Source organism: Rhipicephalus microplus, chromosome 6, assembly GCF_043290135.1.
Source record: "Rhipicephalus microplus isolate Deutch F79 chromosome 6, USDA_Rmic, whole genome shotgun sequence".
In the NCBI taxonomy this organism is placed as follows: Eukaryota; Metazoa; Arthropoda; class Arachnida; order Ixodida; family Ixodidae; genus Rhipicephalus; species Rhipicephalus microplus.
Genome location: NC_134705.1, coordinates 58412830 through 58430641, shown reverse-complemented (window position 1 = coordinate 58430641; position 17812 = coordinate 58412830). Strand labels below are relative to the sequence as shown.

General features: G+C 44.0%; 1 protein-coding gene and 1 long non-coding RNA gene across 4 annotated transcripts in view; one reads left to right on the top strand and one right to left on the bottom strand.

The window, feature by feature from the left end:
• LOC142765267 (uncharacterized) overlaps nucleotides 1-12766 on the top strand; it is a 52025-nt gene extending 39259 nt beyond the window's left edge. Inside the window, exon 3 of the long non-coding RNA XR_012884128.1 lies at nucleotides 12631-12766. This is a non-coding gene — a long non-coding RNA (uncharacterized LOC142765267). The remainder of the gene's footprint in view (nucleotides 1-12630) is intronic.
• Nucleotides 1-17812, bottom strand: part of LOC119167637 (signal-induced proliferation-associated 1-like protein 2) — a 186533-nt gene that overhangs the window by 115565 nt on the left and 53156 nt on the right. For all 3 annotated transcript variants that reach the window (XM_037419144.2, XM_075865990.1, XM_075865991.1), the window contains exons 5-10: nucleotides 17106-17254; nucleotides 12658-12867; nucleotides 11372-11447; nucleotides 4970-5068; nucleotides 4285-4388; nucleotides 2322-2479 (exon numbers count right to left, since the gene is read on the bottom strand). In XM_037419144.2, the coding sequence (XP_037275041.2) occupies nucleotides 2322-2479; nucleotides 4285-4388; nucleotides 4970-5068; nucleotides 11372-11447; nucleotides 12658-12867; nucleotides 17106-17254 (796 nt within the window). The remainder of the gene's footprint in view (nucleotides 1-2321; nucleotides 2480-4284; nucleotides 4389-4969; nucleotides 5069-11371; nucleotides 11448-12657; nucleotides 12868-17105; nucleotides 17255-17812) is intronic.

The following is a 17812-nucleotide window of genomic DNA, read 5'->3' as shown; positions in this document are numbered from 1 at the left end:
TGTGATATTTTCTTTAATTTTCAATGTGATGATTTCCTTTTCTTTTTTCCAAAATGAACAAGACCGTGAGTATGCGGCATGATTTCCGCCACGGTTCACACAGTGTGATGGTTCTTCGCAATTGTCAGAATTGTGGCCTGACACACCACATTGTGCACAAGTTTGGTGACCACGACAGCTTTGTGAGCCGTGGCCATACTTCTGGCATTTAAAACAACGACGTGGGTTAGGTATGTATGGTCTGATCGACGTCTTAGTGTACCCTGTTTGAATACTTTCTGGCAGATTACTGGAAGCGAACGTGAGTATTAGGTGTTTTGTTGGTGTTACCTTGTTGTCTCTTCTAATGGTGATCCTTTGTACATTGGTCACATTCCGACTCTTCCACCCCTCCAGAAGTTCCTCTTCAGTCAAGCCGAGCAAATCAGCATCAGATACTACTCCACGGGTTGTGTTCATGGATCTGTGTGGCGTTACAGTTATGGGAGTGTCACCAAAAGTTGAAAGATTCTGTAGCTTTTCATACTGTTCTTTTTCTCGAACTTCAAGGAGGAGGTCTCCGCTGGCCATTTTGGTAACTTTGTACCCGGCTCCTAGAGTTTCTGTGAGACATCTGGCTACTACAAAGGGGGATACAGTTCTGGCTTGCTTGCTGCTTATCTCACTATGTATAACATGAAAATGGGGGAAGTTTTCAGTTGATCGGTTGAAAAATCCTAAGTCTTCGGTGCGTACGCGCTTTAAGGCGGTACGATCACTTAATAATGAAAATGCTCTATGCATGCCAGTTTAATTTTCTTCGGAAGCGTTGGCGGCCACCCACCACGGAGCCCAACGAGGGGACGCTACAAGTTTGCGGGTGTTAAACCTGCAGACGCCAGCCGTACAACACTACTACAACCCAATGCGCCTAGACCAAGGTAGGCTATTTGCACAGGGTTAACCCTAGCCGCCAGGAAGTTTGAAAGTAAACAGAAGAGAGGAGAAGACAGGACAGATAAAAAGTGAGAGATAAAGACGAAGATGTAGGGAGAGAGAGATAGGAAAAGGCGACTGCCGATTTCCCCTGGGTGGGTCAGCCCAGGGGTGCCGTCTACGTGAAGCCGGGGCTAAAGGGGTGTGTTGCCTCTGCCGGGGGGCCTTAAAGGTCCAATCACCCAGCATCGGCTCAACCCCCAGGATCCCCTTTTCCCCGGACACGGCAAAGCCACGCACGGCTAGGCGTGGGAGGGAGTAAAAACTCCCCCGTTAGCTCGGGTCCGTGGTGTCGCTACACACCAAACGCCTACTTGCGCAGGCGCCCCTGCGGGGAAAGCTCCTTTATTGCCAGCAACTACATACACCATCCTGATACCCCTATTTATTGCCATGATCATAACAGCCTTTAAATGCTAGGCTGCCACTATGCTTTTACATCACTACAGTAATATTGAAGGCTAATGCTGTACGAATGTATGAAGTAAAGAGATCGAGAAATACCACCATGACAAGGCATATTCCTGCAACAGCTAAATCACAATGGCATTGTCCCTAGTGGCCATACATTTATTCTGGTGCTTTCGCACAAGAACACATGCACGAAAGCACACTTCATCATCATCATCATCATCATCATTTATTTATTTTTCTCTTAAAGGCCCCTGTTGGATTATTACTTAAGGGGCGGGGGGGGGGTAACATAGAAAGTTAGACATGAGACTTGACAGGTCACAAGTTTGAAACACACATCTAAGTGAAATAGATTACCTGTTTAGATGCAAAATAGAAACATTGCAATTTAACGAGACATGGAGAACATTGTAAGACCGTAACGAATATTACAGCGTGAGGTGATCAGTAAGCAACTGCTTAAACACAATGAGGTTATGCTCGGTGACAACACTATCCGATATTCCACTCTGCATTGGCGATCGGCAAAAAAGATTGATTGAAAGAAGACGTTGAACCATGGAACCGCTGGATGCTGCAAGAGCTAAAAAGGCGACGAGATGTACGGTGCGGGTAGTTTAGGAATTTACCACGAAGTTGAGGGAAGTTGTAATAGAGCCGATGGAACAAGCACAGCCTTACAATCTTATGTCGGAATGACAACGACTCGTGTTCCAAGAGATGACTTTATGGCACTGATGCTTTCATCATGGCTGTACCTGGAAGAGATGAATCTGGCCGCACGGTTCTGTATGGATTCTAAAACGTTAATGAGGTATGCTTGGTGAGGGCTCCAAATGGGTTAGGCATATTCTCATGTAATACCTCTCACTGAGGGGCCTTTGAGGCAACAAATAAATGAATAAAAGCCGCAACACAGCCGAGTCACTGACCTGTACCGAGTCTTGGAGGTGCAGGGTTCGATGGCGCGCACGATGATGAAGACATGCTGGAAGTGCGACCGGATGTTTTTGGGCGTGAAGGGCAGAGCTCGGGGCTCTTGGAACACAAGGGTGACGATGTCGTTGCCGATGTGACGCTTGCGCAGCAGCTGCACACAAAATGCTCCTCGTGAATCAAACTTTGACAGGTTGCGCTGGCAATGAACGCCCCCAATATGTAAGCTCGTATATAAATGTGGAAGAAGCCTATACAATAGCTAATAGCTACTGTAGCGAAACGTGCTCCAGCAAGCATACCACTAGATTCATTTTGACAGAACAGCACCACTGATTAAGATGAGAGCGTAGAAGACACATGAACAGTGTTGCAACCTTAGTGCTATTTCCTCGAAATAAATCCACACAAACTTGCTTAATATTCAGTTCTGTTTAATATAAAAAGTTGTGAACATGCAGGCCTGAAAAGTGTGGCGCACTATATCTGAGGCTGCTAGAATTTTGGGCCAACAGTTAAATGTCCTCATAACTTCAATGAGACAAAGACGACTATGCAGTCAAACCCCTTTATAAGAGACACTGATGTAAAAGAAATGGGTATGTGACACCAGTGTGCCTACAGTGAAATACTTATTGATAAGAAAATGCATACGTGGAGCATTGCTTATAAGACAACTCATATAATAGACAAGAACTCTCACCCTGAGCATATCTCTCGTAAAGGGGTTTAACAGTATTACAATGTAGTTTCCTATGTCAGTAGAACACAAAACTTCCACCTCAGAACAATAAAACGTGTAGTAATTCCTTTGTAGTAGCAAACTTCCGTTTCCCCAGCACAGCAGAACGAATGTAACAAATTGACACTTATGCAGCTGCAGAACCAAGCAATTTGTGTAAACACATTCTTGTGTTATGTGTAGCACAGGAGACCACGGGCCTCAATAAACATGCAGGCCTTGAAAATTGACCCTCTGTAAATGTTGGAACCCTATCTGGACCACGACAGTGCAGCAAGGTAATGGGGCAGAATACCAGTGGTGGCACGCAGTTTCGGTTGCCTGCAGACATGTTTCCGCAACTGCAATTGCACGCAGCATAGTCTTTAAAGAGAAACTAGAAGAAAACAATGACTTGGTTTAAATCGACATACTGCGCTCTGAGAACTCTAATGCCATGTTTCACTATCACAAGTTCCTTATCAGTGGAGAAAATCAAGGTTGCAGTTTCATTTTTTAATTTCACGCCTACATTTCCCTGCAACGTAAAACATTTCAAATGTATTTTCGTGACATTGTCTCGATGAAATTTTTTGTAACTTCGTATGCTAGGTCTATGGCACAGACAGATGACAATGACTTTAATTTATATCGAGTAGAAGCTATTTAGGACCCAGTAGACACCTTCAAAATTTCTTATTCACAGTGCTTAGTGCGGGAATCCCAAGGTGGTGTCGGTACTCATATTTTTTTTCCACGCGTTTTCTGGTTTACCAAGAGCCATCTTGCAGTAGAAGTGGTGTTTTCGAGAGAGTGAAATCATAACTTACTAATGCATTTTTTAATTTCGCGCCTACATTTCCCTGCAACGTAAAACATTTCAAATGTATTTTCGTGACATTGGCACGATGAAACTTTTTGTAACTTCGTATGCTAGGTCTGTGGCACAGACAGATGACAATGACTTTAATTTATATCGAGTAGAAGCTATTTAGGACCCAGTAGACACCTTCAAAATTTCTTATTCACAGTGCTTAGTGCGGGAATCCCAAGGTGGTGTCGGTACTCATATTTTTTTTCTACGCGTTTTCTGGTTTACCAAGTGCCATCTTGCAGTAGAAGTGGTGTTTTCGAGAGAGTGAAATCATAACTTACTAATGCACAAAAAATCGTTTTGCTCTTTAGTGCCCCTTTAACAGTGCCAGAATACGAGCATAGTAACAGGCACGGCCACTGACCTGCTGCTTGTTGCTGGGTGTGTATGGAAGCATGGTGGAAACATGAAACATGATCTCACAGTCCTCATAGGTTGAGTACACCGAGTACAGGCCGGTGGTGTCCGCTACAAAAGGATAAAAGAAAAACAGACCAACATTCCTCGTATCAGTGTCAGATCAAATGACAGAAAAAAGCGAAATGTTGCACTACAACCGTTCACTCAACCCTGACACCCTGTGAAGAATCACTATCTTCTTTGCTACAGTTGCAGCATAAGAGCAGCTTAAATAAATGAATAATAATAAAAGAGAAGAAAGCTTGATTAAGACTTGAGTTGAAGTATAAAAAAAAACCCAAAACCATAAAGAAAGAAAAAAGGACATCTGCACAATAAACAATGCTGCTTAAGACAATTGGTTTATTATGGTCAGAATTTAGGTAAGGTTTCTACCCAACTGAAGGCATGGTCCTAAAGTTACGTTAAAGCTCCCAGTGAAGATCCTATTGGTACTATTTTTGCTGTCATTGCACTCATTCATTGACCTGTCACGCTGACACTCCTACAGAAAACACCCATCTTAGGAAATGCACCCTCTCAGTCACACGATTTCTCAATACTAACAAACTAGGTCCAAGCAACACTACTGTTGTCCCTGTGGCCCTGCTAAAGTACGCCCACAGTTCTGACGTCTCGCAAGCGCTCACTCTTGTTGTCGAGGCCCGCCCGATAGTTCTGGAAGCCCTTGAGCCGAACTTTGTGACCCAGCATCTCGAGGAACTCTTCAAAGGCCGGACCCGCAGTTTCTGCAACAAACAACAGATATATACATGTAGTTCAACTTGTAAGGACTGTCTGGCAGAGTCAGAAACCTCAAGGCTGAGACTTGGATGGTGTGGTGGAGCCAGCATCATCATCAGACACACGGGGCAGAAACAGACAGAAGTGTTCACTGAAATGTGGTGTGTGCACTTCTCCTTGACAACTGCGGTGCAATTTTATCCGCGTTCGAAAATCCGGATGGAGGCGTTCTATTCGTTACGTCAGAAAGTGGGTGGTCCGCATCGGTCGCGAGGATGAGAGAAAGCGAACAGCCAGTGTGGGAAATGGAGGCCTGCATCACAATTTTGACGTCGGCTTGGCACGTTTCAAGTGAGCGCAATTGAAATTTGACGCGGCCAGTGTCCCTGTGGGATGTGCCTTGTGCGAAAAGACGCGACCAGCGTGTTTATTGGAAGCGCCTCGTGTCTTCGACCTGCGAAGGACGGGCCCAGTGTCTGTGATGGACACACTCAGTGACTCCGCAAGAGACGCAGCATGCTCGTAACACCACGGAGTGAATGATGATGAGTGGGGCGGAGCTTGAAAGTGTTTCATCAATAAACCCTGAATCCTCCATCCGTCCTGCATCTGTCTGTCCATCCGTTTGTCTGTTCGCTTGTCTGTCCATCTGTCTGCTCCTCCCTCTGTTTGTCTACCACAACGGACACGGACAGACAGACGATTGGCTATGACAACGAAGGGGGGATTGAGTCACAGCGTAAGTGCATGAGGCCTGCTCCGACACTATGTTCTAAATGTACCCGGATACTGAAAGGCGCGAAGCACTTACATTTCAATCCAATCCATGCTGCCTCGCAGCCATTTCGATCCATCCGTCTCATTTTGGACAGTCTCTCCAAGCGTTCTTTCACCTCCGTCGCAGTAACGGACAAAAATAGACACACGGCACATTGACTCACGTGACGCAGAATGTCGCGGCATTCATCATGGCTCAAATGAGCCAATCATGTGAGACTCAATGGAGCGGAACGCCTCCGTCCGAATTTGGCTCACATGACATAAAACGTCACGGCATTCCCCCCGGCTCAAATGTGCCAATCATGATCAACTCGATGGAATGGAAAGTCTCTGTCCGGATTCAGAACACGTATAAAATTGCACCAATGATTTGCATTATGCCATATGTTTGAAACTGTGTTTCAGCAGCACGTTCCCCATCTCCACAGACACCTTGGTAATACAGTCTTAAATGTATCGTGAACAAGGATGCATTACAATGCCGATGTCTTCATTGTACTCATTGAGAATCACTATATAATACAATGCCGAGTTAATGTCCATAGTCTAGCGCCAACACAGTGCCTCCCCCCCTCCCCAAATAAAAAGATTGAATCATTTCTATGCCTTGAGAGCCGCCTGACAGCGAAGCTGTAATGATGATAACGATGACTTTCGGTACAAAGAACCCTCATAATATTAATAATACAGCCGAAATCCGTTTCCCAGACCCACAAGGGACAGTGGAAACGTCTAGAAAATCGGGCAGTCCGGAAAGAAATGCAAGCAAAAAAAAAAAAAAAATGGCAGCATATCCACGGAGTGAATGATGGAGAGTGGGGCGAAGCATTCGTCCGTCCATGCGTCCGTCTGTGTGACCGTCCATGCGTCTGTTTGTGCGCCCGTCCCTGCGTTCTTTCATGCATCCGCCCCTGCGTCCGTTCATCTATTCAACACTCCAAGTCCCACCATCTCGCATCTTTTTATCATATATTCCCCATATAGAAGCACCGCCATCCAGCGGACATTCCAAGGACTAAACGAGAGGTGGCACACGCACACTTTCTTACGGCCTGCGCTTTGGGTCCACTTCCCACCTTTAACCACCTCGAGTTCATGGTATATTCTAGTTCACTGTATTCATGGCACTGCGACCAAACGCTCGCTAAACCTTTCGAAAACCAAGGAGGTTACGCCCAGCGAGTATAACGTAGCAACCTTTCCCTGTCAGATAGGGCTCAATTTACATGCCAATGGCTGCTAATGAGAAATGAGAGACAGGAGAATTCGGCTTTTACTTTCTTACGGCTTGCGCTTCGTATCTACTTCTCATTTTTAACCACCTTGAGTTCATTCATGGTATATACAAGTTCATTGTATTCATGGCACTGCGGCTCAACGCTCGCTAAACCTTTCTAAAGCTAAGGAGGTTACACCCAGCGAGTATAATGTAGCATCCCTTTCTTGTCCGATAGTGCTCAATGTACATGCTAATGGCTGCTAATGGGGATCGCAGCGTGCGCGTTGACTAAAAGCCGAATGCTCATGTCTCTCATTCCCCATTAGCAGCCATTGGCATGTACATTGAGCACTATTTTTTATTGTTAAACAACGCACAGAAGAAATCTCTCACTGGCACCACCTTGGAGGTCAAGTGTTATACCTATTTCGGGTATGTGCCACTGGTGGTTACATACGAGGGACGCCCAAGCCACGCCATAAGGAGCTTCGCCCCTAAAACACACACTTTCTAACAGGTATTTTTCGCTGACAGAGAGAGAGTCCCGACAAAAGTACAGGGTTCTTATTGCAATTCAGCAAATGCAAGGTTTATGTGGCTATGAAATGGGCAAAAAAAAAAAAAAGATAAAGGAAATACGATGTGGCCAGCACTACCGCACTTGTAAACACTTAGGCGCAAAATGTCATTTATTTTCGTTTGCTTGGCGTTCTACTTACTCACGATGATGTCTGTCTCAATTTCAGTTAACGTCATTTCAGCGTCAGTGTTTGTGTCAACTTCGAGCTCACTGGCTGTGTAGCGCTGCCTCTTTGATCTCACTGTCGGAGTCGTCGAAATCTTCCGTAACTTTGCGAATGATTTCATCATTAGTTAATTCAAACACAGCTTGAGGTTTGTTTCAGAATTGGTGAAGCCCTCATGGGTTATCCCGGCTGTAATCGAAATACCGGTAACGTGCAGATAGTCGAAGGCAACGTCCACGGGTGGAAGTTCATCACACACGTGTCCACTCCGAGCGAGACGGCCGTCTTGCGTGGCGAAAACGCTTTCTACGAGTCTGCAAGCATGCCGACGGCAGATCAAAGGTCAAAAGCATAGTTTTTGCCATTGCACAGCACCATGCGGCCTAAGGCTGTGGCCTAAGCTACAGCCAGAGGCTACGGCTGGCAACAGACTGGCGTGAGCTGGACCGTGGCATTTTGGGTTTCAAGAGTGCGGCAGCCGCGGCGCGGTGGGTTGAACAGTCCAAAAGCAACCAAAATGGCAGCGTCGATAGTGACTTCGAGTCTGCGGTTATCGGTAAAAAGTCTGGAAAATCGGATGGCAAAAGCTATAAATGTCCGGAATTTTGAACTTTTTAATACATTTATTCTATAGTGAAGTTGACAGTGCCACAGATGAGTATGGGAAATCAGGCTTGTCTGGAATTTCAGGCGTCCGAAAAATCGGACATCGACTGGATCTGCAGGGGTGCAACAATAAGAATAAAATTTGGAGTAAGTTTCGGAGCTGCAAAATGTTACTTTTGGAGCACCAAATTACAAATGTGTGAACATGAGCACTGCTGTTTCAATAAAAGTAGTATTTTGAACCGCCCCACTAAGCAAACAATGATAAAGTCCACATGAGCATTTGCTACACCTGTCAAATCCTTTGACAGATTCTGCGAATTAAAGTGTAGATCTGCCAAGCTCGTGAACTTGAAATTTGGGAGATTCGTAAAACAAAGGAGTAGGGTGGTGAAAAAAGAAAAACCGGCACAAAATCTTGTTTCTTTTTTGTTTCAGAGATGCAGAAATGTCATACACTGCTCCAAATGATTGCTAGTAATTTTTTTAGACATCAGTGCTCATAATGCTACTCAGAATTATGCGGCGTATACATGCATGAGTAATTAAACAAAATGTGCTGCGTCCCATGACTAGCGCTAACATCCCCTTCCAAAACCTTCATACACTTTTCTGCATGACACCGGCGTACAGAGGGAAATGCGGCTTGTGCAACGTTCTGCACGAATTAGAACAAGGCCTGGAAATTTTTGAACTGCCACATGCACCCTCCCCTTTTTTTTCTTTTTTTTTTCTTTCATGGTGGGGTTAGGTGCCTTTTCGGATCGCTTGAAAGTAACAACGGCGTGCACCTATTGGCCCAGCGATGGCAACGGCTGTCTATTGCCACAACCGTGACCGACACGATGGAACTTCAAGACAGCATTGTTTTATGTGCCACTGCTACGACAGCCAACCTGATTGCTAGCAACACCAGTGTTCGCAGCACGTCGAGCTTGTTCGCACGCAGAAAAGCGGCATATGCTTTTAGCTTTAGTTCCTCACATGCTATAACCGCGTTTGCAGACTAGAAAATTTATAGTTCCAGCGAAGCCTTGGTGGCTACAGCAACGCACTTTGTCTTAAAGTCCCATTATCCCACCATCCGTTATCCCGTTATCCGCGGCAGTCAGAGGACCAATGGGTGCGCGGCATTGTTACTTGATCTGGTCAATTGCATGTCGCGAGTAAGCTCACCTAACAAGTATTATCTCACATATGGTTTAGGGTTAGAGTTTGAGGGCTTTATTTCATTGATGACGCAAACTGCAGTTGGCCAAAGTGTCGTTGCTCCTTTTCTCACCTGGCTGATCAGGCATTTTGGCACAGCGTGGCGTGATTTCAACAAATTTTAACATTTTGGCGCAGCTCAGCGCTACAATTGAGGATTGTATCAAATTGGCTCAATTGGCACAGTTGTTGCACCCCTGTATTTGGGCTTTAACGTTTCAGAGCCCAAATATGATCATGAGAGACACCGTTGCAGAAGGCTCCAGAAATATCTACTACCTGGGGTTCTCTAATGTTCACCTAAATGTAAATACATGGACCTTGAACTACCTGGGGTTCTCTAATGTTCACCTAAATATAAATACATGGACCGTGAACATTTTAGTCTCCGACGAAAATGCAGTCCCCGCGGCTGGGATTTGATTCCATGACCTTTGGGTCAGCAGTTGAGAGCTATAACGACTAGATAACTGTGGGGCAAAAAGAGTCCTTATAATGGTTGTGATTTTGAGCATCACAGTTTGGTTTTAGTTATTTGAAGAAAAGCATCATCACCATCATTTTGTTCCTACTTCTTTATCGACTCCTTTTTTGACCATGTGGCTTACATGATGACACCTGCTACTAGGCTTGTGCAAATATTCAAATGCTTCAAATATTCGGACAAATATTACAGTATTCAAATTCACTTTGACTCGAATTGAAATTGTCAATGATTTCAAAGTATTTCAAATGAATGAATGGGTATACATTGATCTGCATGTAACTTACTGTAATAATGGTTTCACTGCAGTGAAGGTGTGCAAAGCTGTGAAAGCACCTTTGCAGACAAAATCTGCACTGCCACGAAGCCTTACATGAAGGTTAAATGAACAGCACACCATCACATTGATTGATCATTTTTAGAGTTTGAAAGCTTGTTATAATGGCTTATATGTTCTAAGTGTAGTAAATTTTAAAATGAACATAACTTGCAGGTTACTGTTTGCATTCCACAGGAAATCAATTGCTGCTACTATTCAAAGTTGTTTGAACCAAAAAATGGGAGTTGCACAGGCCTTGTCTCAATCTTTAAAAAAATACTGTGCAGGTTTGTTAGGTTATAAAAAATATGCCCATTTTCTTTGTAATATTTTATAGATACTATTTAAATTCGATTCAAAATTATTCAACCAAAGTCACGATTCCCTTCGTACCTAAATGTCACTATTCACACAAGCCTACCTACTACAACAAGTGCTATGATCTAAACAGAAGGTACGCAAAGGCAGCTTTAGAAACTAGCTGTACTATTTACTGTGGGTGAGCACAGACACACCACTTAAAGGGGGGCAGGAAAGCATTCCCTCCATACTGGTCTGCCCAGGAACTGGCGAACTAGCCAATGGACAGAGAGATAGGGGTAGGGAATATGTAGGAATCCTGAAGTCAGGCTACTGAAGAAAAACATGTCTCCAGTTGGCCTCAGATAGTAAACTGGTGCCAGAACAACCTTCATGGCCAAGATGCTGGTGTAATGAAGTTCATTGGCTCATGAAAATACAGCACACAGGGGCCAATGAGCACACAGTGGCATTCATAGCCCGTGTGTGCTTTACTTACCTTAATTTCATATCACCCGTAACACTTGATGCTGTATTTGTAGAATCTTAAAATGAGCTAATGCATAAAAACAGCAAGACAATTTCAAGATTAGATGAATATGTGATGCTGCTCTATTGCTCTAGTTAGTCATGATCGTTACGTACCGTTGTTGTACATCTCTTCTTCCGTGGCCTGTCCCGCCCTACAGTACATGACCCCCACCTTGTACGATTTCATCAGCTGCAACAGAAGTTGCGCACAAGATTAGCGAAAACTCACAAAAATACAGTGAGACACATAACGCTATAGAAAGCACTCAGCAATTTGGTAAAGTTCCCCCCATAAAGTACTTGCTAATGGTAATCCGTGCATTGTATAACAATAATTTGCCCTGTTTATTTACAATAAACAACCTAGTGCAAATTTGATTACACATTTCACTTGGGGTAAATTAACCATGGTTATGAAGCATAAAAACTGTACGAAAGGTTGGTGAGTGAGAAATGCAAAGAAATGATAAAACTACAGTTACCGATTAAATATTTTAATATAAGTCACGGACATCGCACAGTACACGGGCCCCTACCAATACACCTTTATCGAAATGTGACCGCCGTGGTCGAGGTGGAACTCGTGACCATCAGGTCAGCAGCCACTGATCCGAGGCAGACACCGTCGAACCTTAATGTGTATACTGTGGTGAAACAACCTGCTTATCACAATGCCCGCATGTCGCGTTTTCGCTTATAGCAATGGCTTCTGCTTGTGAGTTGTCCGTGCCGAAAGGTAATGCAACGAGAAATCCTCGAAAAGACACAAGGGAATGATAAAACTTCAGTTGTTAGTCTGCGCTTGACTGTGCTCTCTTTCTTCGTGTGTGTTTTTTAGAGCAAATTCCTATCTACAGAAAAATTCTAGTTGCTGTATCCTAGCCTGCAACTAACCTGCCTCAGCGCCCCCTTGGACTTACGGTATGCTTTGCCACATAGCATTGCGGAACTGCGGCAAAGATACCCTTAAATATGCTAAGGCAGGGTAGTGGCAGAGGCTTCCATTAAAACGGGCAATCAGGTTACGAATTTGAAACTTTGAAAAGTTTCAGCGTCCGAAACTTTCAAACATTGTTGTAAATTGGCTCTATGAAGCTTGATGCGGTCCTTTGAAAGCGTCCAATTTTCAAACGTGTCTGTGAAATCAGCTGCTTTGTCATTGTGCTCACTGATGTCTGTTCGCGTATCCCTCTCAATAAGACATCACAACAGGCTGCCATCCTTTCATATAGCTTTTTCCCATGTAACTCGTTCATAGCAATTATCAGTTATAACAATCAGTGGCGCCTGAATACTCTTGTAAGTGGGTTCAACTGTATTAGTAGCCTGCATATCTGTCCAGAATGCTTCAACTGAACCCAATTTCATTACAGCTGTCTTTTCGGATGTTGCCCACTGACCCCTTGTTCATCGAGCTTGAGCAGTTGTTGCTCAGTCGCCGGTCCAGGCACGGCCAGTCGCAGGCAGGTTGTCTGCAGCTCGGGTGCGGCCAACTCCAGCAGCTCGCGGACGGGCAGGGAGTTGGCTCCACTGCCGCTGCCACTCAATCGGCCGTTGCTCACCGAGCCGCCCAGAGACTCTTCCGCCAAGCTGCAACGCAGCACAGCCAGCTGGAAGAAGGGAGCACAATTAATGAGGACACACTAATTAAACAAAGCAGCGAATGAGTCTCACTTTAATAAAGCATACTTTGAACATTACATATAGCTAGATTCAAAAATAAAAGACTGACTAACAGATCAAGAAATCAAATACCAAGACACCTACTTGCCAAGTGCAAGCGAGAGCCTCAGCATTAGTCCCAGACGAAATCACATACATCAACTCCCATAAAAGGAAAGTGCTAACACTGGAATATTAGTTAGTTATACAGTCGAACCCCTTTAAGAGAGGCACTGATGTAATAGACAAATGTATATAAGAGACACTAGTGTACCTACATTATTTATGGATATGTGGGGTTTAACCATCCCAAAACCAATATATGATTTTAAGAGACGCCGTAGTGGAGGACTTTGGAAATTTTGACCGCCTGGGGTTCTTTAACGTGCACCCAAATCAGTGTGCCTACATTAAAATGGAGGTTATTAAGAAAGTGCATACGTGGTATCCTGCTTATGAGATACACCTCATATAAGAGACAATAACTGCTCCGCGGTGCATGTCTCTTATAAAGGGGCTCAACTGTATTGTAACATAGTACAGCAATCATGCAATGTCACCAAGCTGGGAAACTATTCAAAAAGTAAAGCAGCAGTAAAAAAAGATTGACAACTGATGACAGATTGATTTACAAAGTAATTTAATCAGTGAAGACTGTGAGAAAGTGATTGAAGTCCCGCAAAAATCGGAATGTATGGAGACATCTATAGCCTACTCAGTTGCCACCATAATTGATTGATTGATTGATACGTGGAGTTTATCGTCCCAAAACAACCATACGATTGTGAGAGACGCTGCAGTGGCGGGCTCCGTAAATTTTGACCACTTGGGGTTCTTTAACGTGCACCCAAATTTGAGCACACGAGCCTACAGCATTTTCGCCTCCATCGAAAAGGCAGCAACTGCAGCCAGGATTTGATCTCGCAACCTGAGGGTCAGCAGCTAACTGAGCCACAAGGCCACCGCAGTGGTGCGCAGTTGCCACCATGGCCTGGTGCAAAAGTTCATAGCCTTGCCTTTTTGACCCAAATCCCTTCTGATGTCAGACTTACAAAGAAAAAAGTGAAAAAAAAAAATAGTGATAAAGGAACGTTTAATGAAAATTGCAGTGCATAAGGGGTGGAAGAGGGTACATGGGTTAGGAAGCAGTCCTGGGAGCAGGCAAATGTGGCTTTTGTAGCAGGCTTGGATCATCCAGAAAGACATTTTGGAGCAGGCTTGTAGCAGCCAGACGGACCTTATTGAGGAAGTTTGGAGCAGTCAGAGAACATTCAGAGCAGATGTAGCACATTACACAGTAATCTTGAACCTCAGTAGAACAAATTTGCATCTTACACAATAAGTTCGTTGAATCCGAAAATTCACTATAAAGGTTTATTCTTAACACTAAATCTTTCGCGAGACTACTTTTTCTTTACTTCGTTATAACCAATATTTTGTTATATCCAGATTCGTTATATCGAGGTTTGAGTGTACTTGTAAAGCAACATTGGTTCAATGTAGCATTTTGTGAATGCTATGAAAAATTGTGCAGCAGCCTTATTATTAACGATAGCAATCACTCTCAATGGCTTTTTGCCGTCACCGTTGCCATCATGTTCCTCACAAAATCCCAGTTGGTAAACAGCATACCTCTGTGGTTGTACATTCTACCAGCGAGTAACAGTGTGAGTATGGGGTCGACGGACACTGCTGAAACAAAGTTTCAATGAGCCCGCCCTTCTATGCCACTCAAAAGGCGTATGCGATAACATCACCCCACTTGGGAGGCGTGCCGTAGAAGAGGAGGAACACCTCGCCTGGTTGAACGAGCATGAAAAGATGCGAGGAGGGGGAGTGTGTCGCTTGAGCAACAACTGTTGCTTCCAAGGACGCAGCTAACCCTACTGGAGCGACGATCACTGGTGCACGCACTAGCTTAGAAGCCGTCAGCAATCAGAGGGCAGCGTGCATGCACTTTTACGTGCTGCGCTCTCATTGCAACGAGACTGTGCGAAAAGTGTTGCTCACCCTGGCGAGGCCGTATCCTTACACCAGCGTTTTGTAGAGTTATGTGAGGTTGGAAATTTGCTTTGCCCTTGAAATCAAACTGACCTTTCTTTTTAGCTAATTACAGCCACCCATTTGTTAAATTTAAACACATAAGAGTCAATTGCCGAGCCGAGAAGCGCCGCGTAGCCAAGCACAGCGACGAAATTCACCAGAACACGTGCGTGTGCTCGATATACAGTTCTGTGCACCTGTCTTTGCTATAGGTTGTTCCCGGAACCGGACACCACTCCCGCTTTTGTTTGAGCACTGTTACCGTCATCTTTTCTTTTTTTTTGAATGCTGCCATCAAGCTACAAAAACAAACTACAGTTTCTTTCACTGCAACGACCAAGCAATGAATGCAATAGCAACAAATTGTCATGTTATTACGAAGTAAGGCTGGAAATTAACTTTTTTTTCGGATCCGATACTTCGTAACTACACAAAACGCTGGTATAAGAAAATACGGCTGCACCAAAGAGAGATGCTCTTTTCACAGTCTCTTCGCTTTGAGGACTCACAAGCCAATTCGCGGTGATGCCTGCCGAGTTAGCACGCTCGCTGCAGCGATCGTGACCACGTCGTCAAATTTGAAGCTCACAGCTGGTGCTTGCACAATCACAGCCCTGATGAAACCGAAACTATAACAGTTTCAAAGAAATCGAAAACACGATGTTTCAGCCATGTTTTCGGGCATGGGGCTTGATGGCTGTCGCATCTTACAGCTAAATTCGGGCGCTGATAAACGAGTATGGCGCTGATACAGCTAGAATGACGCTGATAAACAAGTATGACGCATACAGTGGTAGTTCGACGCGGGAAGACGCAGGTGAACAAGTTTGGCGCCTGATTGCGTAAATGGCGCAGCCGTTTTAACCTTGGTGCATGTGTAACTCTGATATTTCATTGCTGCGAAAACTTGCGCACCAATGCTACGGGCAAATCGCTCCCCTACATAACTACATGTCTATACACTGCAACAAAGCGATGCTCATTTTGACCAGTTCGAAACCGAGATAGCATAGCAGCATATGGAGAACCAAGCACAACCTTTATCTGACCCTATGATGTGACAGAACAAGTGCCTGTCACAAGCCTCACACAAGAAAGCGATGATTCCGGACATTTTTTGGGCCAAAAGAATACTGTAATAAATAAAGACACAAATAAAAACACCTGCAACGCGATTTTGAGTGCCCGGCACAGGTTTTTTTTTTTTAAGAGTGCTTTCAAGAGCTTCAACGCGAGTGAAATATCAAACAATGACATACAGCTAGAAGCACAATGCTCTTTAGATGAATGTCAATCAAAAGAGCTTCGCAAACAAGAACATTAGAATAAGCATGCTTCCATTAGACCACGAGCCTGTATATTAAGTATAGCTGACTGCATGCAGGTTGTGTCTTCATTGAGTGCAGTTTAACCCTTTTATAAGGAAGATTGATGTGAGAGACAACTGGTTATAAGAGACACCACTGGGCCTAACAATAAAACAGGCATTGATTAGAAAATGAGGATGTGTTATCCTGCTTATAAGGACACCTCATATCAGGAACAAGAACTACTCCCAGGTGCATGTCTTTTATGAAGGGGTTCACCCGCACCACAATTCACCTGCTTCAAATGATGCCCATAGACATAAATGCTATCTTCCATTGCCAGTAGAAGACTGTGTAGGCACCATTACAATTTCTTTTCTAGATGCTTCTCCAGCACTCTTCTTATCTGCCTTCATACTTAACGCCTTTAAAGCTTTTTTGCGAGTTATGTTGTCTACACCTTTATGAAACATTCATAATCCAAAAATATGCACGAAATATGCATGAAGTATTTGAAGAGCTTATATTCATGGTACATTCAACTGATCACTTTTAAGTCGAAAGTGAGCACTTTGAGTACATTTGGCTGGCTGTTTTACACGCCTACACCGAGCACCACGAGGCGCTCTCACTATGACCTTGTAACGCGTTGAAAATGTGTTCTAGTTATGCAGCACTTTGTCTATTTACAGCACAATATATGACATACGGGACGAGCAGCTGAAAGAGGCGTTGTCTAGCTGAAATTGAGAGCGGGCTTACCGATGTTACAATGCGATACAAGTGCTGTGGCACCCAGCAAAATGTACCATTGAAATTGTATGCACAATACTTGCCTCACTCGTTCGGACGATGATCCTATACAGTGTCTGAGGTGCTCCACCGGGGGACGGTCTCGCAGAGTTTGGCACATCAAGACGGTCCTTGCGGAGACTAACTGCGACTGGTCCTAGTCGTTCGTCAATGCCAAACCAGTTCTGATGACCTGCACATCAACAATTGGCCACAAGAGAGAACCAATGAACTTGTACAAAATATTGCTTCTGGAGCACTTATAAAAAGACTTAGTATCCAACTAGCTACTAATTTATCCTGCAAAAACAAAGTGCAACAATTACTGCTTGCACTGGGTACGATTGGTATCAAATATGTTTTGTACAGATTTCATAAAAAATATCACTCTATAATGCACTTCTTTTATTCAAATTGCCTCCAAACAGCCTCCATATACAATTATGCGGGAATAAAAACACTAAACAAAAAAATGATTCACCTTTACGAGGACTAGTACAGAGGTTCTGTATGAGACCTTCCCTTCATTACTCTTTGTGACATATATGTTACATGTACATCATATCTATTAAAGTTTACCCTCCTAGCAATGAACACCGATACGGGGAATCATAAGTTATAGCAAGCTAAATACAAACATTGATTTCGTGTCAACTTATAATAGGTGGTAGTGAAACGTGAACATCCATGCCGGCAGTCTTCTCGCAAAAAAACAATAGTACTGCTAATTTGGAAATTAAAGTGATGCTGA